Source organism: Abramis brama (genome assembly GCF_963993115.1).
Source record: "Abramis brama genome assembly, chromosome: 11".
Classification (NCBI taxonomy): Eukaryota; Metazoa; Chordata; class Actinopteri; order Cypriniformes; family Leuciscidae; genus Abramis; species Abramis brama.
Genome location: NC_139973.1, coordinates 32,343,427 through 32,368,025, shown reverse-complemented (window position 1 = coordinate 32,368,025; position 24,599 = coordinate 32,343,427). Strand labels below are relative to the sequence as shown.

General features: G+C 38.9%; 1 protein-coding gene across 4 annotated transcripts; it reads right to left on the bottom strand.

Annotated features, from left to right (window-relative positions):
* Nucleotides 1-473: 473 nt before the first annotated feature.
* On the bottom strand, nt 474-23,738 carry adam23a (ADAM metallopeptidase domain 23a). Of its 4 annotated transcripts, XR_014608209.1 has the most exons (27): nt 23,394-23,738; nt 22,469-22,692; nt 21,882-21,958; nt 18,270-18,333; nt 18,102-18,184; nt 17,707-17,770; nt 16,782-16,854; nt 16,607-16,692; nt 16,444-16,509; nt 16,181-16,249; nt 15,920-16,086; nt 14,877-14,961; nt 14,651-14,738; nt 14,483-14,534; nt 14,272-14,371; nt 13,337-13,408; nt 13,157-13,243; nt 12,956-13,036; nt 11,184-11,234; nt 11,018-11,081; nt 10,737-10,842; nt 8,647-8,766; nt 8,378-8,546; nt 5,825-5,936; nt 4,486-4,576; nt 2,536-2,726; nt 474-1,882 (listed from the first exon to the last, which is right to left on the bottom strand). XR_014608209.1 is itself a non-coding variant. In XM_084128481.1 (26 exons), the coding sequence occupies exons 1-26, from the start codon at nt 23,470-23,472 to the stop codon at nt 1,837-1,839; spliced, it is 2,376 nt and encodes a 791-aa protein (XP_083984607.1). In that variant the 5' UTR covers nt 23,473-23,732; the 3' UTR covers nt 474-1,836. The 4 variants fall into 4 exon arrangements, 3 of the variants coding, with proteins under 3 accessions (XP_083984607.1, XP_083984606.1, XP_083984605.1); XM_084128481.1 differs by lacking the exons at nt 2,536-2,726; nt 4,486-4,576 and adding an exon at nt 5,466-5,556 and having other exon boundaries at nt 23,394-23,732; XM_084128480.1 differs by lacking the exon at nt 2,536-2,726 and having other exon boundaries at nt 23,394-23,732.
* Between the last annotated feature and the right edge of the window lie 861 nt (nt 23,739-24,599).

Sequence of the window (24,599 nt, the reverse complement as noted above, 5' to 3'; positions counted from 1 at the left end):
GCATTACTGTCGAGTCCATATCGTAAAAGTCTGTTTGCAAAGCCTGCGCCGAAATTGCCACTGATTTACCAAGGAATCCACAGTGAAATGTGCCGAATACAAACAAATAATGTTCAACTAAGACATTCATATTGTTGAAAATAAATAAATACATTCCTAGCATTAGGATCCTTTGGAAGGTAATGTTATTTTTAGTCAAGTGATCCCTGCTCTTCTCTCCTCGTCATCTCACTAACAAGCCAGTGGACAGGGCCAAAGTACCAATGATGAAGTAGGCGTTGATTTTCTTCTGCAGAGGCAGTCTTTCACCTATCTATGATGTCATAAATAGGTATATTCCACAAGTCGTAAAAGTTTACTAACAAAAATTACTTTAAATGTACAGCATTCGGAACTGATAATGTTTTTGGTGTCAATTCAAAAAATTAAAAATTTTGGGATTGTACAGAACAAATTAAGATCACAAAGAGGAATGTTTTTGTCAAGTTCTTTATTAGTGTTATTTGATGTTTTGGCAATATTTCCATGGGAACATGAGATGGCTGTAAAAGGGCTCAGGGTTTAGATGATGAGTTCAAAAACCTGATGGTGCAGATCAATGATGGTATAGAAAAACACTCTTATTTCTCTTATTTCAGTGACATTTACCAAAATTAGAGCTCCCTCTACTGCAATAGCCCCATTCTATTAATAATAATAATTCATATCACAAGTGCCTCAATTATGCCGTCCCACACAGATGACAATGACATTTTAATTTTCAGAAGCTGAGATTTTCATAGAAACATTCATTTTAAGTAATCAGAAGCTTATTATAATGTCAAACATAGATGGCCGAGCATATAAAAGACTGCCTTATTAATAATCCGCTAGCTTGAGATCAATTTCATTGTTTGTCTCAGTTGAGAATTCTTTACCAAACCATAGGGTTTGTGCAATGTTTCCCCTTTGCATAGTAAGTAAATGTTAACTGTTTTTCCTTTGACATGCAGATACCTTGAAAAGCGCAGCAGGCTGTGTGGGCTCCGCCCCCAGTGCAATTACATCATGCAGCTCTCTGATTGGCCAGTGATGGCATTCAGGTCAGGGCAGATCTACAGGGCCCAGCCAGTTAAAAGTTTTTTAAGGGGAACAGTAATTGACGTCATTATGCATATATGACAGTGGTGATTTCATCATGCAGCTGTATACGCTGCTAGCCTAATGGATTGATTTTTTTACTGTTTCATTTGGGTTTCTTTGTTTCATTAATACTACAGAAAGTGCCTGCAATATAACATGCTGAAATAACAAAAAGAAAAACTGCAAAGTTATGCGTTGAAATGTTTGTCCGAAGAAGATATGGGTCCCTCTGATAGGACGTAGTCATTTAGCCCCTCGAAACACTCATGGTGTGTTCCCCACCTACTGGAAATTCAAATCATTCGTCTTTTTTAAATTAACAAATATGTTGGTCTTACACTGGTGTCCCTCCTCTGCCATGCGAGGTCCACAGCTGAAGCTGGTCATGCCTGGGTCGGAACCGGAGATTGGGGCGTGTAAATCGGAAGTCATGCCCCAATGAGTGGTACCATCCACTACCAGTTATCAGGGTTGCTAAACGGCTCGAGACCAGAGGGCAAAGGAACGGGGGCAGCGCTGGAGAAGCAGTTCTACGTGACTTTGGATTAAAAATGTTTGATCATTAAGTCTCTTTCTTCTCTCGCTTTCTGTCCTTTTTTATTCAAGTAACGCCAACGCTGTCGGCAACGGCGTCAGCAGCAGAAGAAGGTACAGTCCAGCGGGTTCTGACAGAACCCAGGGGCACACTAGGCAAGGATGCAGTTCTCTTAGCCTTTAGATGGCACTGGCGTTAGGGTCATATCGTCTTTTCTTGACATTTCTTGGTGGTGAGGACAAACAGGACAAAACAAACGAGAGGGGGGTTAGTGCAGGCAATGCCAGATACATCAACATACAATTTGCTGCCCATCTGACTGCCTTAACCCGCAGCAACCACGTGGTTTTAGTCTCATCAGCTACTTGATCAATTCGAATAATTTATCAAAAGCTCCCCGTAACATTTTTGTTTGACCGCTAATGCCGTTGGGTTGCGGCGGGTAAAAACGTCTGTCCTTCGCAGCGGCAAGGAGAGACACAGAGTGTCCCTCCGTAGACTGCGGGTGAGTATGTGTTAGAAAGACAACAAAGGATGCGGAAAAAGAACATTACCTCCTGGGAGAAAAACACGGACATAGACATAGAGAACAGCAAGAAAGAGTTGTACAACATCGAGGGTCAGAAAAGGACATCACACCCACAACATGAACGACGACGATACCACCAGGAACAACAAGAAAGGCAACAAGAACTGCAACAACACCAACAACGACAGGGGTTTGACACAACCTCCCCGTAGCGTGGCTTGATGTGGGGCATCCCAGCAGTTTAACATGCACCTGTCCATAGAGAGGTTACGTGGGAGACGCCACTATCGCTGTGTAGGGGGGGTGACTGGGGTAGCATGCAGGTGCAGTGCAGCGCGTGTGTCTGTACCAGGTCTCTGTGAAGCAGGCAGTAAAGGCAGCGGTGCCGGGCGAGTCCGGGTGGGGGGTGAGGGCTCTTGGTCTGTTCTAGGTTTTCAGGGGGCCCAGGGCCTTCCGGGAGATAAGAGGGCGTGGCAGCCAGCCATGGCACAAAGGCTGCCTACGACACAACCTCCACCCCTCTCCGCTCAAACTCTCACCCTTTCAGACAACGGAGGGGGGATTGAGAGAGAGATCACGGCGAGGAGAGCGGGTCAGAAAGTCGTCATCCCTTCCCACCCCGTCCCGCCCCAACAACCCACCCCGTTTCTCAAAGCAAGGAAAACAACAAACATCCCTCCCTTCCCTTCACTTGAGGTGAGCCCAGCCTTTGTGCGATGCTCTGATAGCACTCCGCTTTAGCTCTGGCGTGGTGCCAGTCCGCATGCAAACTTTAAATGGGCTCAGTCAAGATGCTATGTGCAAACGAGCATGCTGCGGTGAGTTAAGTCCTCTTGGATAACCTCAAGATCTCAAAGCTAGCTTCCCAGAACTTCCTCCTAGTTGGGTCTAGGCTGGCCATTAGAAAGGTTTTACATGTCCGCAGACAAACAGTTGCTAATCTACATTCAGATACTGTTTTTGAACCAAATGCACCCGTAAAGTTACACTAACAGCATGTTTGATGTTACACACATTTACTTGAATATTTAAAGCTACACTATGTAACTTTTAAAACGTTACTTGCAGAGGAACATTGTTTTGGTAATTACGCGAGTTGTGCTTCGGCTACGCTATTCTGCACGGTTTAATCTGATGGCTTGAGGCCAATAAATTAACCAATAAATACCAAAAGGAGACGGATATCCGGAAAAAAATTATTTTGAGCAGCTTACAACAAAGTTGTATTTGGTTTTAGAGATTGGCACTGTTACCAAGATAAACTTTGTTAAATCAATGTACAGCGAATGTGATGCTGCGCAAACTAAACGTATTTCTGAAAAGCCAAGCTGGTGTTGATTTGTGTTTAAGTGCGGACACCGTCACTTTCATTTTTTGTTACGAGCACACCTTCCACTACATATAGTAGTAGCCTGACCTTCTATATGTTACTTATGGGTATGATGTAAACAAGCACAGACGAATGACGTAACTATACAGTTTCCCGCGAAATCCAGCCCTTCATTTTGAACAAAAAAAAAAGTTGTTACATAGTGTAGCTTTAAGTAATCATACAAGGTTACTTTCTCCAACAATTCCCACCTTACTACACAGATTGGTCATTGCATTACTGATATTGTAAACATTTGAAATGTTAGCATGTAATTACAAAAAAAAGGCTACACATCATTCTTCTCTTTTATATTTTATATTATATATAATTCATAACTGTCATTAAACATCTTGCTCAGTATCCATTTTATCATTTTGCTCGCATGCATGTCAAGCGATAGGCCAGTCTGCACGAGGTTCTGCTACAGTCTACAGAGCGCTAAACCAATTAGATTATATTACCATGTCCTGACATAGACTAAAGCTGTTTTTTTTTTTTTTTTTTTACATATGTAGCCAAATCATTTTTGAATTGGTTGTCATGAGCTAAACATCTAGCTAGCAAATGAGGTAAAGTCGTGTGTAAAGAAGATATTAGCATACTTAAGAAAATGTTACGTTTAAACAACTTACAGGTTGTTAAAATGGCATATATTGTTACAGAAAAGTCAAATTACACTTAACGTCCCTTAGGATTAACATTTTATCATAGCATATAGCTCATAATTGAAGACTTTAAATGATGACCTAGTTTAAGTATCTGTTGTCTGTAGCAGAAGCCCAGGCCCTTGTGTGTGACTGTGAGTGTGTAGTGGTAAGTGTTGTGTGCATGTGTGTGTGTGTGTGTGTGAGTGTGTGTGTATGTTTAAGTGTTAGTGAGCCTGTTCCAGGCTGGCAGGCAATAGGAAGCATGCGGTGCAGCTCTTACTTAAATCCCCATCCCGTCCCCCCCAGCACTATGGCTGCCATCAGGATGGCCCCTGCGATGGAGCCTATGATAAGGTTGGTGGCGCTAGGACCTGTAGAAGGGCATGATGGGAGAGAAACATGATGTAAGCTACAGGGGGCACCTGCTTAGCATGCAGGGTACACACATCAAATGCTGGACTTCACTTATGTTATACACTCTTTCAGTCATGTGATTACTCAGGATGCGTGTGACATAGGAAAAGCTCGGAAATCCGTAGGGTAGATTATGCTCAACTAACTTACCATTAATAGTGTGTGTGTGGGATGTTATTGGATGTGGGTATGAAGAATTTAGGGGCTACAGATTTTGGCACAGAGGAGAGGCACAAGTTGGTTTATCAGGTAAGATCTTAAAGCACTGAGGTGTTTTGAGCTACGCTACCAACGCAGGACTGACGGAAAAAAAATGCACAGACGCACAAAGAAACACTAACCTACAAACACACTCATGGTGAACTTTCACCCACTCACGCACACATCGGACCTAGTTAGAATGGAATATTTAGCTCAGCTCAGAAAGTGGGCCAGTTCTGAGGGGATTTTGTGTCAGTTAAAAATGCTATCTTATGTCAACGTCAGTCCAAGTCATCTCATGTTTTTCCACCTTCCTCGGTTGTTCTTCGTTCTTGATCCTCGCTTTGAATCTTTTGTTCTATGTAAATGCCCCACATGGACCAGAGAGGGAAGCGCCGCAACACTCCATTAACACAGGGTGATAGTAAAAATATCCATGATAATAGCAGCCAGGGGAGAGGAGAAAATAAGTGATAGACCAATCAATCAGTCCAATTACACGACAAAAATTACAAGGCACCATCACATTCAACACAACGGACAAAGCCACTGGGAGAACACGTACACACAACCGCACGTACACAGGGGATCACAGGATCTCCCTCTTGCTGGGGGAGTGGCATTAAAGGGTTAAGAGGTGCTTACTCTATTCCCCACCCTGTGCCTCCAAAAATCACCCCCAGGGCCAGAATGGTCCCTGCCACTGCCCCTATCAGCCTGTTTGTGGCCACGCTCACTGTGCAGAGGAAATAGGGGTGATTCAGCAGAGAAAATGTCACTCAAGGCCCCATTAATTTTTTTTTTTTTACACGTACTAGTGTTTGCAAAAGTCTTGTGAGTGGGAAAAGTCACAATATCAAGATGGGCACCTACAAAAAGCAGTGATCTTTGGAAATGGCTTTGAAGTGGATTTTGGAGATAAATTGTGTATGCAATTGAGGACTAGTCTGTAAGTTTTGTGCATGTTAATGGGAAGATTTTTATGTTAAGGAGAGGTCACGAACCCTTGGGACCCGGGTCCTCGATGACAGGCGGCTCTTTCGGGGGGTCGTGCATGCTGCAGTCTGTTCCTGCCCAGGTAGAATCACAGGTGCAGGTTGCTTCATTATTGCACACCTGAAAGATGATACACAGTAGGAAAAAAATGTCAGTATGCTCTACTGTGGTGTAAGCCCGGAGTTAATATTTATAGAATAGCCAGTTTTTAATAATAGTGAATAAAAACAAATAAGCATATAATTTTGTACATTTGTAAGAGTTTCTATATTTTCATCTCTCTTTCCTACAATTTGTACTTGTGCTGAATCTTTAAATTTAAAAAATCGAATTCTCTTCAGGTTTTATAAATATTATATTTTATATTTTATACACCTAACTAAAAATAAATAATATTATAGCTATGTTCACAAACCACTATAATTTGAACAGAAAAGCAAGTACTGTATGTGTGTTTTGGCAGGGCAGCCAGTTTAAATAATAAATAACCATTGCATTACCTAATGCAGTAAAAAATACATTTTCTTCAAATTCTGAATGGATTATATATCGCCTGCCTAGAAAGTACGTAAAACCCCTCCCTTTATAATCACTAAAAAGTTAAGTGCAAGTGCAAAGTGCATTAAGTGCAAAATTAATCTCTTATTTAGCCTACATAATGTTTACACTTTGCTTGTTATAAGTTCATTTATTACAAGAGGATTTGCGAGTGTGCAGAACTGGACTGGACAAAAACGCCTGTGTTTTGAACGGTGAGTGGATTCTAACTTAAACACGTCTGATTGGCCATTGCATTCAAGAAGTCAACAGATATGTTTGTGATTGGCTACATTGCTCAACGCTGCAAAACACAAAGTAAATTGAAATTCTTGGAGAGGCTGCTCACTGCAGACCTAATGGGTGGAGCTTGATGTTCTGCTCCCCCTTGCTGGAAATAATGGGTGGAGCTAGATGATCAAACCACACCCTAATCCTACCCATAACCCTATCGTTAAACATAACTCCACCCATTAGGTCCACAGAGGACCGGAGCTGGATGTCATTTGGCTCTGCAGTGAGCACCACTTGAATTTTTGACGCTCTCGTCTCAAGGGAGCAATCACCAAATCAGTTTCAACAATACGCTATTATTACAGAGAAAACTGATTCTAGACCAGTAGTTATGGGCAGCTTTCCCTTCTAAAATATTTAGAAGCAGCAACAGTACATGGTTTTAGTGAGAAAATTCCTTTTATGCCTTCCCCAGCCTTGCCAACGTTCCGCCTACGAGTATTAACTTATATCCTTTTTTTCATGTCTTACTAACCCAAAACTGTTGAATGGCAGTGTAGCTTCCATTATATTTTTGGAAGGTCAATTGCAAGCGGATTGCCATATTTGAAAGGCCTTGGCATTGAAAAGTTCAAAAACCCCATGCTTAAGTGATTTCAGCAGTTTCCTCTCACCAAAATGCAGGACATGTCAACAAACTCCCGACGTCAGCAAATCCCAAAACACTACAGGCAGAGAATGTGTCTGATTTGCTATTTTACTGACTGACAATAAGAAGCAACCCAAAAAAATGTTAAGCACTTTTATGCATAATTGAAATAAAAATCAGCCCCCTTCTTACAGATTTTGGATACCCATGACAATGTCTTATTTTTAGTTGTCGTGGAATAGATTATAATTCCTCTGGATATAAATTGAATGCATGGGATGAATTAAATCCCTGTCGTTCACATTCTGGATTAAATTTGTAAGTGGATTTGAGTGGATTTCTGGCTTTAGTGGGTGGGAATTCAAACAGGATTATTTTCAAGGGTGACTGTTTGGGCTGTCATGGTACCAGAAATTTCATTTGCCTGTACCAATTTCAGTACCAGAGCAAAAACGGTTGAATTAAGTACTTGTCCCGTTTGTAAAAAGTTTGTCCCGTTTTGTACCTTGGTTATCACTGTCAATCTTTGCAGTTTCTGATTCAATCACGCATTTAAACAGTTGTCAGTCCAGAAACTGCAGTGTATTTAGGAGCATAAAAAAACTAAACTTGTCTTCAGATTGTGAATGGTTAATGAACAGAAAACAAGAGAAGAGCCATCCCTTTATAATCACTTTTTATAAACTTTTATAAACTTATCATAATAGAAAAAAAAAATTCTTAATTGTACAATGAATCTGTTTGCACTTTGCTGGTTATAACAAAAAGATTTGCGAGTGTGCAGCTTGCGTTGAACAAAATCTTTTTAGCAATGTTAAGCAGATTCGGACTGACTAGCACCTCTGATAGGGCATTGCGTTCACACGCTAAACAGATATGATTGTGATTGGCTAACAAACACGCTGTAAATAAAATACTTTGACGCTCAGAGAGCGCTCAAACAAACACGAACAAGAGTGTTTGAAAGCAGAGTCTATTAGCGGGTACCAAGTACTCAGCACTACCGAAACTGCAGAAATACTGGTTCCTTCAACTTTAAAAAAAAAAAAATACCGACTGATACCAGTACGTTTGACAACCCTAGTGACCGTGGTGTGAGATAAGTCCAAGCAGCAGTGAGTATCAGATGGCGATCACTCACGCCGTGAGAAGAGCAGACTCGGCCGCCGGGGCCAGACGGACAGGCTGTGAGATTCAGGGAGGAGATGGGAAGACATTTCCGCTCAAGGCACATCATAGAGGGGCCGCACGGCATACCGTCTTCCACATACCCTAGATCAGTGTCATCATCCAACAGCACATGTCCCCCGCTACAGAAGAAGAAGACATAGAAAATGTCAAAAGACGTTTTTCAGGAGATTCGCCCTGATTATTTAGTGCGAAAAGATTTGCCGAGATCCAGGAACAGACCTACAGTCCACCAGTCGCCCCTGATGGTTAAAGGTGGTGGGAGTAACGTCACCTTTCAGAGTCCCGATCCTTGGGATTCTCCCAATATTAGAGCACAGCAGGTACCCGCAGAACACATCGCTGTAAATCCACAGGATTTGGAAAGTATTAGAGATGATGATATGATTTTGTCTAGACGGTAACCCATGCTCTGCAAATTTCATGTGGGATTCACATACAGATTTTTTTCAGTATTTATTGGCAAACATTTGCTGCTGTTCTAATTTCCTTACACCCACGTAGATCAAGTTGTTGCAGATATTATCAGTAAACATATATTAGTATCTATATCAATAAAACAAGGCGCTTAACTCAAATAAATACCAATGCCAATCACTGGTAATGGCAAAGATAATCAATTAAATTCATCACATTTTATTATTCTAAAAAATAAGAAAAACAGCAATTGTCACATCTCGTTGAATTTGCACAAAAACAAGTCTTGGCGTTAACGTTTGTACAAATGACAGTGTTTCACTGGTATATGATATTTTATACTTGAGCATTGATAATAGTTTAATTCCATGATACAAAGTCTGCAAATTACATTATGATTGAATTCAATTTACAAATTAATATTTAGCCCTACTTCTTACATTACCGCATCAGAACAGCATTAACATTACCTGGTTTACATACATAAAACACCCAAAAATGAAAATTATCCCATGATTTACTCACCCTCAAGCCTTCCTAGGTGTGTATGACTTTCTTCTTTCAGACGAATATAATCAGTTATATAAAAAAAATGGCCTGGCTCTTCCAAACTTTGTAATGGCAGTAAAAGGAGGATGAGATTTTGAAGCCCAAAAAAGTGCATCCATCCATGATAAAAGTAAATCCATACGGCTCCGGGGGGTTAATAAAGGCCTTCTGAAGCGAAGTCATGCGTTTGAGTAAGAAAAATATCCATATTTAAAACTTTATCAACTAAAATAACTAGCTTAACTCAGATTGTATTCGTCTGAAAGAAGAAAGTCATAAGCCGCTTTCCGACCGGAGGAACCTTTTCACAGTTCCTAGAACTATTGGCTAAAGTACCTGGATGTCGGCGTGTTCGCACCGGAGGAACTAGGAACGATTTTAGTTCTAGGAACTCCATTTGGAGGAACTAATTTAGGTCCTACTTCAGAGTAGGGTCTAAACCAGCACTATAGGAACTACCCGTGACGTTATTGTACGCTGATTGACCGAACGCACGCGGAACATCAGCACCCGCCATTTTTAAAACAGCTATAATGTAAACACACAGATTATAGCCTATATATTTACTCCAGAAACTAACTATACAAACATGGAAAACAGTGATAGATGGGTCTCTAAACCTTTATGCTGAAGAGAAAATCCAACGCAACTATGAGGGTACCAAGCCAAACATGATTATGTTTATCTGCCCAGCTAGCAACACTGGACATCAACCACATGGCATAGGCTAATAACCTTTTTTTCATATACTGTCTACTTTCTATAACAGTTCTATCTAATAACATATTAAACAGTACTGTTAGACAGATCGCTAACTAATAAACACAGAGAATGCGAGCATTGTTTGCTCTGGCGTTCTCAGTAAAGGTCTGAATAAAAATAAAGGTCCCGCCAAAATAAAGGTCCGTCGCGCCGTCAAAATAAAAGTCACCGTGCTTGCGTCACTCCCTTACCCCTCCTACCAGTTCCTATGGCTACTTGGCCAGTGCGAACGCAAACAGCAAAACCGAGTTTGGGGGAGAGTAGTTCATAGAACTGTTTAGAAGTGGACAGTTCCTATAACTAAGTTCCTGTAACTACTTGGTCGGAAAGCGAGGAATGCTTGAGGGTGAATAAATCATGGGGTAATTTTCACTTTTGGGTGAACTATCCCTTTAAGAAGACACAAAGTTCTCAATGCTTTCCATCATTTTCAGCAGGTTTAAAGAGTGTGAAAGGCATTTATTGCAAAGCACATGCCTGAGAACTTTGCAGAACAAGAGTTACCATCTAGACTTACTTGATCTGGTTTTGTACCATGGTGCCACATATTCCCACTCTCCAAATAATTGGGGGAACTGACTCACTGTTTGCTGCAGGGCACCCATTTGTCTCCATCTCTCCCACAATTCCCTTTTTCTGTCCCCTCTGTATTTAACTTCTCATAGCAGTGCTTCTCTGACCCTACAGTCTCTGAGAGAAGAGAAACAGACAGAAAGAGCAGCAGGACGAAAGAATGCAATTAGGAAAAAGAGGAACCACAAGAAAGCGTGTATTGAAAGGCAGAGCAGGTGGTTTGTAGCTTTTTTAGTGTTTTCTTTGGCAAGAACAGTTGAGTAAGTACTCTGAAAGCATCAGTGTCACTTACTTGAACCCCAGATGTATTTACACTGACTGTCCCGGGTCTTGCATTCACCACTGTAACAGCGGCCCTGGAATAGTAGAAAATAAAGTGTGGAGGGTTTGATCAAAAACAGAAAACATATTTTGTTCTGCCATTCTTTCTGAATTGCTTTATATAGATGTTCTCTGACCTGATTGAGCTGACACGAGTAGCCATCTTGCTTATGAAGATTAGGGGGGCACTGTAAGAATAACAAAGATCTTTAAAAGATGTTTAAAAATATATATATTATTGAAGTATTTTTGCAATAAAAATGAATAAATAAGATACCCAGTATTTTTACTATTTAGTTCAGCATTATTTAAGTTTTAGTATTTCCTGATGATGCTAAATGTGATTTACTTGAACAAAATGTAGTTTGTGTGTCCAGTAACTACAGCCTTGGTGGGAAGATTGTGAAACAGGTTATGTAATAGTACTTGACAAAATTAGAGACAACTGACAACTGCACTATCAAAGTTAATCTTTCAGCCCTGCACATTTGTTTTAGAAGTGTTAAAACTGCAGGCGGGCTGTCATTTAGTGAACAACATGCCTTCTGTTGTGGCAGTTATGGCGAATAGAGGGGCTTGAGGGAGGGGGGGTGGGGGTATAGTATGACATCATTATCACTAGCTATGTTTCCATCCAAAGTTGCAAATTTAACTTATGCAAAAAAAATTAATATCGCATAAACATTTGCAAATAAAGCACTGTTTCTATTCCATGTGTTCAAGAGAACAAAATACTTCTTGGGAAATTGGCGCAAAATATCTACAATAAAAATAGAAATTGCTGCAATTGGGGAAGCCACTGTGGCTCTTTTTTCTTATGTACATCATAAATGACTTGCATCTCAGAGGTGTGATCAGTGTTTTAGTGTAGGCAATCAGTACAGTGACATGACCAATGAAATCTTTAGAATTAGCTGCAGGGCGGGATTTCCGCTGAACTGGTTTTGGGAAAAAAAATCACGTGTCTCGCAATAAATGCTGCCATGTTATCTATCTTGCATTCGAATACCTGGTTTTTGGGATTGCAATCATGTGAGACTCCACATTTTTAAACAGAATTAAACCAAATCATTTTGGTGACAGACTTTGACTCTTTCATTTCTGAATGATCAAACCAACATTTGAGATGCTATGCGATGAAATTGGTCACAATGGTTTGTCCAGTTATCCAATCACATCCACTGTTGAGGCATGGAAAAGTGATTTTTTTTCTGTTGCGCACTGAAGGATTTATTCGGTAAATGTGTTTCCATCGTAGTTCATTCAATGTTTTTTTTATTTTTTCTGATACAAAAATAATCTGATAAAAACAAGTTTTTTATGCATATTTTTGGAACTTATGTGCATCTTGGCGTTTCCATCCAGATTTTTTAATACGATATCCCAAAATGCACTTAAAAATAGGTGGATGAAACATAGCTATTGTGATTTCCATGTAGATACTGATGCATCTTCTGAATAATTTGTGGCTCATTTTCAGGAAAACTGTGCCAGTTGTGTCCTATTGTGTAACCATGACTTACGATAAGTATTATTTACAGGAAAAATCAGATACGGGATATTTCATAGAATTAACTCTCACTTTAATTTACTTATTTGTGTAATGCATTTTTAATTGTGTAAATTTTATTTTTTCAATGATTTTGTTCCATATCAGAAAATTTGCTTATTCATCACCATTACATTTTAATGGTATATACAAAAATTGAGCTTTTATTGAAATTAAAATTAAAATTAGCTTTTAATGTGTAGTTTTATTTATATAAAAAAATATTAAGCACTTGTCCCTCTCTTTCTGTTTGGCATTTCCCCTTAAAAAATGTTTTAATATATCTAAAGTCATATATAAATAATTTACATCATATAAAGGACATAAAAAATGGCGTTTAAAAAAATAAAAGAGCAAAACCTGTCCCGAGTCTCCTGAACAAGTCTCTGATATGTCACAATCATTTACAGCATATCGACAGCTGTATCCCCGCGGGTAGAACTGAAAAAGGTGGAGGGACAGGGATTGAGAGAAACAACTGATCAGTGCATTGTAAGACACTCAATAGTTGAGGTAGGTGGAAGTCATGATGAATGGTGAGGCAAAAGTGAAGTGTCTTACTAGGCATGTGCCGTTGCAGCAGGGGCCGTCACTGCAGTGCGCTCCATTAGACAAAGAACATTTTTTACAGCAGTCTTTATAGCACTCCTGCACAACCAGAGAAAAACATGTGCGCACAGACCAAAAATGGTTAGCAAAACATGAAATTATAAAAAAATGAAATTTAAAAAAAGTGCTTACCATTCGGGCTCCACAGTCACACTCCTCTCCCACTTCCACGTAACCATTCCCACATTCTGTAGCCTCAAAGAGCTGCCGACACAAAGCATAAGATTTATCCAGCATCATGTCCAATGATTTTGCTTGAACTTGATTTTTGCTTTAAGTTTGCTGTCAATGACAATCAGTCACAAAACATGTAAGAACTGATGACATTTGGTGTCACTGAGGTAAAACCTGCTTCAATGTTTCAACTTCAGCTTTCTGTTGAAAACCTATTTTTTTGTGGGTTGCGGGTACATGAACAGAACAAACAGAGAAAGGCAAGTAGATCCAAAAATAGATTAGTAGGAGTGTAGGATCCAAAAATAGAGCAAAACTGTAACATACATTATTAAAAAGAAGTGCACGCCAAGACAGCAGGATTTTAAAAGAGAGTAACATTTGGAGCAGAGGTATGGAAGCTTGTTTCTGCCATTTAAACTCACAATTGCGAGAGAAAAAAAGTCAGAATTGTGAATTATAAACTCGGAATTGTCAAAAAGTCAAAATTGTGAGATTTTTTTTAAAATTCTATGACGGAAACAAGTTTCTATACAAAAGCGATGCAGTGTTTATTCATTTATTAGCTGAAAAAAAATAGAAGCTGAGATGTTAAAATTGTTTCACTGAAAAAGTGCTTTGAAAAAATATAAAACAATTTTTTTGATTATTTTTTCCCCTGACAATTAACGGGGGAAAAAATGTAATGAAAAAACAATGAAAACTGCATGACGAGATGGTGATTGTAAGTGTCAAGCTAACTGTGGAAAACCAGGCCGTTGATATTCACTCAAAGTCTTGTGCAGTTCTTTTTATTTATGCACTTCACATTTGCGGGCATGTGTATGCAAGTGAAGTGTTGTGTTTTTTTGTTGTTGCTTTTTTATGTTGTCCAAACTATTCTTCAAGCCTACCTTGTTGGGTTTGTTAAACAGACATGAAGCACCGCCTCTTAGAAGGAAGTTCCTGTAGTCAGAGATGCTGCATTTGGAAAACCTGCGTGGGTGTTGCACTCTATGGAGGAGAACAGGGGAAAATAAACCTACACGAATCAAGAACTAGAAGCTAAAATGCCCGGAAGGTAGTCGGGAGAGGCTGTAGAATAATGTGTGTGTTTAACGATACCCAGTGTCTTCCATTATACATCCCACCCATGAATCCATGCAGCCGCACTCCTCTGAGAGAACACAAGAGCGAGCGAGAAAGTCTGTGAGTTCACTTTAAATCCTAAACTCATACAGTGAGCAAATAAGAAATGCAGTAGTTTGACACCAGGTGGTGAAACAGACTTACTCCTTCTGATCACAGGATCCCATTGGATACCAAGATTCTGTGCTAAACTCTGAGAGAGAGACATAGCCATTGTCCATGTGCTGCCAAACTGAAAAAGAGAAACAGATACAGCAGTGCACGACTCCAAAAGTAACGTCACTTCATTTGTCATTTGAAATTGCTATAAGGTAAAGTAAGGTTTAACTGTAAAATGTCTACCCAGAATTCTGTGTGTGCCCAACCTCACCTCATTAACACCGATTCCTCTTCCTTTGGAGCAGACACCGCTAATATATGCAACACTGCTGCGGCCATAATGAAATGTCACATTCCTGCAAGAAGAAAGAGATTTTTTTTAATTATCTTTATGTCACTTGTTCCCTTTTTCTGTAAATGCATTACCAAACAATGGGTTTCAGCCTCATTTATTCTTCGGAAACTGTGCTATTTGTGCCAGGGATATATTATTATTATTATTATTATTACTAACCCTAAACCAAACAGTAATGTGCTATTTTATTTTTAACCCCAATTCTGAAATTGAATAGATCAAATAGATCAAAGATTGAATTCTGAGATTGAACAGATAAAAGGACAATAATAATGGCTTGTTTTTTTGTTTTGTTTTTAACCTAATATCATTGCACTTTTGCTTTAATGTAAAAAACTGATCACTACAATGTTTTCCCAAAACAGATGTAGTATTGATTTGACAAAACCAATAACGGTAAGCGTAAAAAATAAATAAAAATAAATAAAAAAACAGTAGAAAGAAAACATACAGCCAAAAAAAATATAATGCAAAATATGCATTGTGATATATAGCATTTGACATATACAGTGAAAGTAAAATATTTTATTTTCAATAAAAGTATTTTTTTTAATTCAATATAACTTAAATCTAAAATATTGTATTTTCAATAAAATAATTTTTTTTTTTTTTTATTCAATATAACTTATTGAAATGTAATGATGATGAATGGCGATATGCAAATTGGCTGATAGTCAGATAAAAAACAAATATTTAAAAAGAAATGCTTTATTTTAAAAGATATTTTGCATTATATACTAAACAGAGTTAAAAAAAAAAATGTGACTCTAGTATTCCGTTAGCACACATAAATAGCACCGTTTCCTGAGAATGACCCACACATATTCAGAATTCTACAATATCACAGAACATGAATCCTCATCAGACAATGAAAAAATTCACAACAATCTTTTATCTTGTCCTGCAACTCCCACAACTGAACCGAATCCTTTCTGTTACTGGCAAACCAAGCAACTCACGTGAAGAGGTGCACTGCATCGGCGTTAATGTTGATGTTCTGTTGTCGGTACTTTGAAAAATCTTTTAACATTTCCAATGGCTTCACGCTCAGAGGAATCCGGTCCCTGTCAGTCCAAATCTCCACACCAACCAATACCACACGTGTATTCAGCTGCTCCTTAAAAATCTAAAGGGAATTTGATTAGAATCTTAGATTAAGATGAACACAAAATTAGTGGATATTAGGGTAACATTTTGCAGCAAAAAATATGGAAACGTACAGCATCTACAAAGTTGACCACTGATTTGGCAGAGTTCCGGGTGTGCTTTTTACTCCTATGCCTTTTAAACTGTAAAAACAAGAGATTAAAATAGAAAAGCAGTTTCAAGGTTCTGCAGTACATGGAAAATATGGTAACATTTGTTATTCAGTGCCCTCTAGTGGATCATTTATGCAGAAATTTGTACTTGGGAAAACAAATTTCCGTGCTTTTATTCAGAAATGGATCAAGAAATTTTCAGACCATTTTCTGGATAAACTTACCGTGTTGTGGTCGGCGACAATCATTATTTCCAGATACTTCATTTCCTCAAAAACGTTACGTGGCATCTAAGAAAATCATTACAAAATCCAAATGATACATTGTTGAAGTATGAGGTATGAGCATTTCGGAGCACATGGAAAAGGTTGAGGGTCATTTTCTTACAGCTCTTTTCCTCCTTCTCTTTAACCAAGGCATGCTAGCGAAAATATGTTTTTCCTCTTCTTTTTCCTCAACTGGGTCACCAGCAGCTGAGGGAAACAGACATGAAGGTAACCATGGAGATGAGGGTGGTGATATAATATCTTGCTACATGTCTTTAGGACCTTGGCACACTTACCCCAGTCACCTGGGACAGAGGTCACATGGAGCGATGATGTTCGTCGCAAAGTGTGGGGTCGTGCCTCTGTTTCCTAAAAGGTACAGACATTTTGACATTTGTAGACAAGACTTGTGAATCAAGGCCGTAACCATGTTGTGAACATTGTTTTTTTTGTTGTTGGGAGTTTTTTTGTTGTCTTTTCATGGAAAGAAATGAAATATTTTAAGGATTAAAAAAGATTTAAGCGAATAAAGTAAAAGAAGGGGGTTGTGAAGTAATCGATTTAAAAACTATTTCCAAATAATATTTTAGTTTACACTTTATTTTAAGGTGTCATTGTTACAGTGTAATTATATATTTAAGTACTGAGTAATATTAAGCAACTGCATTTACTTACTATAGGGTTAGGGTAGGATTAGGGTGTGGTTGAGGGTTAGTTCCATGTAATTGTGCATAATTTACTGTTATTACTACGGTAAGTACATGTAACATATGTAACAAGGACACTGTAAAATAAAGTGTTACCATATTTTATTTTAAAATATGCACACATTTAATCGTATGTCTAATATGTCAAACGCAAAACGTAACTTGATAAATGATAGCATGTTTTCAACTCAAAACGATGAAATCATGATTTGAAAAGTTGAGTATTTTGCATCGTTGGATATTACTGTCGGTCGTTTAACATTTCTAATCTAAAACAGTTGTCAAATCATAAATGTTTAGCTACTTAAATCACACCATGCACTCTTTCACTCGCACTCGTTTTCTGTGAACAGTAAGGCCTGCCTTCTTTGATGTGATTGGCCAATCATTGCTTGATTTGATTTGGTCATTTCTAATTATTGAGAGGAACCTTGTCCTCATTAACGTGGTGGTTACGGCCCTGGTGTGAATAATGAATCCCAAAAGACGATAAGATGGAATGATGTGATCTTACCACGGTGTGAGTCAGTTTCAGAGGCTCGATGAGATAGACAAAATTACCATCATCAAACATCCCACTAGAAGAGTGAATCACAGAAAAGAGAGTCAGGGATGTCAATTGGAAAACGGATACAAGGACAGATAAAACCTCAATGAGTCATATCGCTTGTCTAGTGACAAGAAAACCAAGAAGAAAACCACAGCCAAGCTTTTACAACCGAACAAACCCTTCTGCTCTCTCCCTTGACCGCTCTCTGTGACACTCAACCACACACTAACATGGTGACATTCAAATCTTTTCATGTGTACCAACTGCCATCTGGCCTCACAGTGGGTCTCCAGGTTAGACTTTCTCTCTTTATCTCACACACATGCATACATACATACAAACAAAGCAAGGTTTCTTACTGAAGTCCATTGCAGGTGGATAAAGCTACACGGGAGTCTTCTTTTCCTCTCACGTGGCCGTGGTAGTAGCAGTGTTCACCGCCCTAAACAAACGCACATTCATCACTGCTATGTAGTGGTTATTTTCAGGGTTCTGTTTGATATAGGTATGTGCTCTTTGTGTCTTACCCTGGAGAGAACTGGCTTATCATTCTCATAGTGGATCTCCATATAATCTGAAGAGAGCAGATCACTAAAATAGAAGTGTGAGAGAGAATTTAATCTCACATTAATTATCCAACAACTAAATAATAACCTCAGCAAACATTGAGTAATGTTATGGCAAGCTTAATTATGGCACCCTGTTCATTTATTATTAATAAGACATCCCAAACAATTTACAACATTATTTGATTCTATTTCAATATCTATGATCTTTAACCAAAACAAAAAACGTATCCTTGCTTAATCTCCCTCTGAAAGCAAAAAAGAATGGCCTCAGTCTTACCTAAGTGTAAGGAAAGTTTATTATCCAAAAACTAATTGAACATCTCTTGTAACTGAAAAGCCATTTTGTCCCACAGGACCCCTTTATTTTGTGACTAAAATTGCTGCATCATCAGAATAAAGAAAAAGCTCCTCCGAACATGCTGCTTTAAGATAATTTATACATAAAAGAAAAAAATAAGGGACCTAAAATACTCCCTTGAGGAACTCCACAAGTAATTGATAATGAGCTGGCCAATACACCTTTAATATCAACTCTCTGGCTTCTGTCTTCAAGATAAGACTGTACCCACCTAATAGCTTTCTCATTGAAATCTATCGCCTTTCAGTTATACAATAAAAATGCATTTTTTGCATTTATAAATGCAAGATGATAACATGGAATTTTCCCCTTAATATTCACACAGCCAAAACGCTTAAAAAATTGATGTTTTGAACGTTCAGAACATTCAGAAATAATGTTTTCATAACTTATGAAACGTTTGCAAAACGCTCTTAGAACATATTTTTGTTATCTGGGAAGCTACTGCCCCAGATCCCATGCATCCGTATCAGCTGTTGTGGGACCTCCAGGCTGTTTGTGGACCCGAAGCTGCATCATGTGATAACTGATTCTGACACACAGGTTTGTTAAGGCATGGTAAATACACAAAAATGCAATAAATATGTATTTGAAATAACAAATTATGGCTATATTAATGTTATATGATAAGTATATTAACAACAGCATCAGTAGCTGAAGTCACAGTGAATTTTTATTTTTTAAACAAAGCAGTCCTTGAGTCCTTTTATCCCACGATCACAAACACTTCTGTTGTCGCAGCTGGTCCTATTTTTATAATAGGTCACAAGCTGAAAATTATTCAGCCTCAATGCATTGTAGCTTGCAAAAATGGACTTTCACAAACATCATTATCTCACGAAAAGAAAGTAGGCAGCAATAATTGTTCTTTATGAAAAGAAAAACAAAAGTGTCTAAAAATGTTCTAGAAAAGTGAAAATCATGTGCACATTGGAAGGGATAAAAACACCTTGACTTTTGTTTTATGCACTAAACAAGTCATAAAAACTCGGTGAGTGTTTTAGCGCAATTTTCTCACCTCATGGGATCACAACACTAAGAGATAGTAAATCTTTTCCTGGATTTTTTTTGTGCGTTCCCGAGATTAGACCTTCCTTAACATAATGCCGAAAACCCGAAGTCTCTAGGTGGTCTGGTTGAGGAGTAGATAGAAGTGCAAGATTGGTGCGCACAGACGCACAGAACAGAAATCATGAGTTAACCAGCGCAATTTCCGGGGGAAAATTGCGCTAAAAACCCGAGACATTTTGAAAATAATAATTTTGTGTTCCACAGTCAAAATTGAAAAAATTACAGATTTTTTATTTTTCATCCCTTTGAACAGTTAAAAATGTAATCCCTGGCCGTGGCTATTCCTGGTTATTATGAAAATCGAACAGTTTGGCAACTTTTGATCAAATAACCTACCTGTTTTTTGAATGGAGCATCTAACATTTTAATTGCAAAAAAAAAAAAAAAAAAATGTTTTGTGTAAAGCAGGGGTGTCCAAACTCAGTCCTGGAGGGCCGCCGTCCTGAAGAGTTTAGCTCCAACTTGCCTCAACACACCTGCCTGGAAGTTTCTAGTATGCCTTGTAAGACCTTGATCAGCTGCTTCAGGTGTTTATTTGGGGTTGGAGCTGAACTCTACAGAACAGTGGCACTCCAGGAGCAGGGTTGGACATATGCAGTGGTGTAAAGGAATTTATGCAGAAAAAAGATTCTAATTCTTTCAATATAAGCTGCAAACCTCTACCCAATCTTCTGGGACCATCACAACTTTCAAAAAACAGCTGAAGACACCTTTTCTGCAGGCACTTAAGCACTCCAAAACCAAGGCACTTACTACTGAAACATCTTTTTACCTCAGCTCTAGCTTCCCAGCTTTAAAAAAAAAGTTCTAACGTTTCTAATATTTTCCGAATGTTCTCTCAATGTTCAAAACATCCAGTTTCTTTTTTCGTAGTTATGCGAACGTTAAGGGAACATTCAATTTGATCATTCTTCTAAAATTGTGGGAATGTTACTTTTGAATCTTCTCTAAACATTCAGACACAAGTAGCAACATTTAAAAAAAAAACATAAGACGAACGTAAGTTCCTTTCAAGGAAAGTCTGTTCACTCTGCACCATATTTGCAACGCCTCCGTGCAGCTATTTCGGGCATCCAAGACCAAGTCCTATCTATTTGCATTTGGGAATCCTGAAATCTCAAAAACTGCTTGCTGAATTCAAAATTAAATGACATATTTCAAATCAGCAACAAACATTTGACACAAACTGTCCCATAAATGTTGTTTCTTTTGCTCAAATGGCGTTAAAAGAGCTTATTTTACAGGCTAGACCAGCCAATGCGCATGTGCAGTCCTAAGGTTTCTATGGGAACCGGAGCAGCTGCAGTGACGCAATGATTTTAGCTATCAGCGATTGGCTCTTTTATTTAGAAGGCGGGACGTGTTCCGCCATATTTCACGTTGCAGTTTCTCCAATTCATAAGTAATAAGAGTGAACTGTCTTTGTTTATCTATAGTCTTTGGTGCAACTGAACATTTGAATGATGTTTGAATAATGTGTTTGTGCTAACATTATAAGAACATTAATAAAAACCAGATAACTTTAATGTTTAATGATGAACTTCAATGTTTTAACTATTAATGATACTTGAACCTTGTCAGAACATCAGCACAAGTTCTGAGAACGTTAGCTGGGTTGTTTCCTAATCTATCTTTCTACTTTGTATACTATGAATGAATATTGTTAGCTCTATGACAAATTGCTGGTGATGTTCCTCATTTGTAAACAGCCTTGACAAAAGCATCTGTTAAATGAATAAATGTAAATGTAATTACTAGGATGGCAGTTAATCTCAAATAAAACACCTAGCGCCTCATATGCTGTTAACCATAACACTGTGACGACGCAGCATTCACCGTTTTTACAGGGAATAGTTTAGATGATTTAAACCACAATGTTCTTAGCTCTTCATGAATACCTTTAACGTAAAGGTGCTGACAGACAGTAAATGGCAGGGAGGGGAGGACTGAATAGGAAAGTGACACACCATTCACACAAATTTTCGTGATAAGCAAGGAAGAACTTTAGCAAGAGATTTTAGGATTTTAATACAAAAAGGAGAGAATATAGCTGTGTTCAACTGAACAATGTACAACTGAACACCAGAGCAATACGGTGTTCTTAAAGGCAGACCTGTCTTTTACCAGACACACACACTTACTTGTTCAAAGTGAGGTCCAGAGTGAATGTGGTGCCAAAGGCGTCCAGCTGGAAACTTGCTTGGGCCAGGTGGACATCCTGCGGCCAGGGAGATAAACAGGGGCTCATTAACACTTCACAAAACAAACATATGTTGCTACATCAAATGTGCCGGCAAAGCCCTCAAATGTAATGGTAAAATTTCATGTCTGTCTTGCACACACATTAACCCATATGTTCAAAAAGCAAATCTCTGCAAGGGCATCTATAGATAAAACACCTGCTCTAGTCTAGATCATCATAAATCACACAGCTGTGCTGTATTACAGCAGAAATACTGCATTGGCAAAAGTAAAGTGAGAGTGTGTGCACAATGCAATCCCATAACGTCTGTTCAGTATGGAGAGCGAGGGAGAGAAAACTGCTTCTTTTGCGAAAAGTGCATTAGATCTGTGAGGGAGGGCCTGTGAACCTGGATCAACTCTGAGCATTGGACATGCATACTGCACCATTCCCAGCAGCTGCTAGAGGTATGAAATGAAGCAGCTTCCTTGCTGAGTGTTGAAGACCTAAATATGGGGGGAGGGCTCTTCATATTTTACATCTCACCTGTCCATCCCCGGCCTGGTTCCTCGCCCGAGTGTCCAGATCATGATACGTGCTCTCCGAATCCTCATTCAAGTAGTAAATGAGCCGGGAGGGATATGTGACGGTGACCTCATGCTCTTTCGATTTTCTTCCCGTGGAATTGCCCGGTGCCGCTGCTGTCGCTTCTCGCGGGGTCTCAGACACGTGCTGATCCCTGAGATCCTCATTCTGCACGGCGCTGGAAACTGCAGGATAGGAGGAAACTGTTTACTGCTTTACAGTCTTCATCTCGGAGAAGGATCCCGTCAATTATATATGAACGTGTGCCAGCCAGCAGTTGCAGCCCTGTGATGCTGCAGAGAAGCTGCGCACAGATCTCTCTTATGCAGATCGCAGTGTATCGAACGGAGGCACTACGGCTCATAACCAAATAAAACACTGAAATCTGATCACACATTTATGACAGTGGATGAGAGGGCGAGACAAGGCAACAGAGACATATTGACAAAACATAACCATATAATTTTTTTTCTCAACTTTATCAGCTGGACCTTTGGATATCTGATATCTGAATTGTAAAGGCATTAGACACGCATCATGTCAGCTAATGATAATCTATTGGCCAAGGTAATCGAATTAAGATTCAGTCCTTATACCACGTCCCCATACAACACCATACTAATGGGGCTGTCAACCCTTAGAGAGGCCTTCAAAAGCTTTTACCCCCCTCTGCAGAGATTGACATGTATAAACGGTCGTAAACACAGTTAAGTAATGGAGGCTGCTCAATCAAAGCCTACACAGAACCTGCGTATTTTGCTGGGAATTCCTGCCGCAACAAAAGGCTTTGGAAAAACAAATTGCGCTAAAACTAACGTACTGTAGAGCAAATATCGAATAATATTATGTAAATTATAAAGTTACGCAAGGTAAAGGTTATACTTACTCGTTGAGATTGAGGCGATAGAAGATGGCACGGAAAGAAATATGCTAGCGAGCAGACACAGATGGAATATCAGACGCATGATTCATATTTGAAGACTAAATAAAATGTCATTGGCGCATCAATTTACAGCGAGTCCATTATTATGAGGGCGATTTTAGTGCGTATCCCGCGGGAAGTGGGGAAATCCTTCATGCAGCATCGGAGACTGAGGGGTGGGTAACACGGTTGGGATGCTGAGGGGTGGGGAGGACTGGGAAGAAGGCGAAGGGGTGGTAGGACGGGTGGATGGAAGGCGGTGGCCAAGCAGCTCATATCGTAAGGGAAGCCACTGCGACTGCGCAGTGCATCTTCTGCTGCGCTGACGCGTCATCCATCCTCACTACACAGAAAATCAGAGATTTACTAATGACTTCTCAATGGTTATAATAAATTTAGACAACTAGAATGGTTATACACTAGCCCACAACCTTTGCAAGTACATGTCAACTTATTCTAACCCTAACCCTACCAGTCTACTAATAGGCTACTCTACTAACACTCTAATGAGAGTTAGTAAACATGTAGGCGCAACGTTATAGTCAACAGAATGTGTTAAAGGGACCATCAAAATGGTCAAAAGTGAAACCTTGCTGCCTTATAAACAGATGTATTTTCCTATTGCGATTATATATTTTTTCTTTCATTTTTTTCTCAACCCACACCACTGCATTTTGCAAAAGAAATAATCTGCTAATGCACAGTACTTGTATCCAAAACTGTAACTTGTTTGTATATATTGCTCTCTGTGAAGTGTTTTATTACGTGTCTACAGACATGAAGTGTTGGCCTTGTAAAGACCTATTATGTATTAAACATTTCCACACTGCAGCTCAGGAGACACTGTATTACGTTTTCTGTCATACAGTATAGAAATAAAAAAAAATGGGGAAATTCATTTATTTATTTTTTTAAAAAAAAAAGGGGGTTTACTTGACTAAATTAAATGCAATACTTAAAAAAAAAAAAAAAAGCCACTTCTGCTCATTTTCATGGCAGATGCCTTCACTATGATGCTTTGACCTCATTTATTTGGAACATCTAAACTTTTTTAAAGGGCAGAGTGTAAAAGGCCCATAAAGGCACTTGTATTGATTGTTTGTGAGAAAGATTGAATGGCTGATTTCAAAAGAGCACATTCACCTTGTGTAGGATGCGTATTGTTGACTT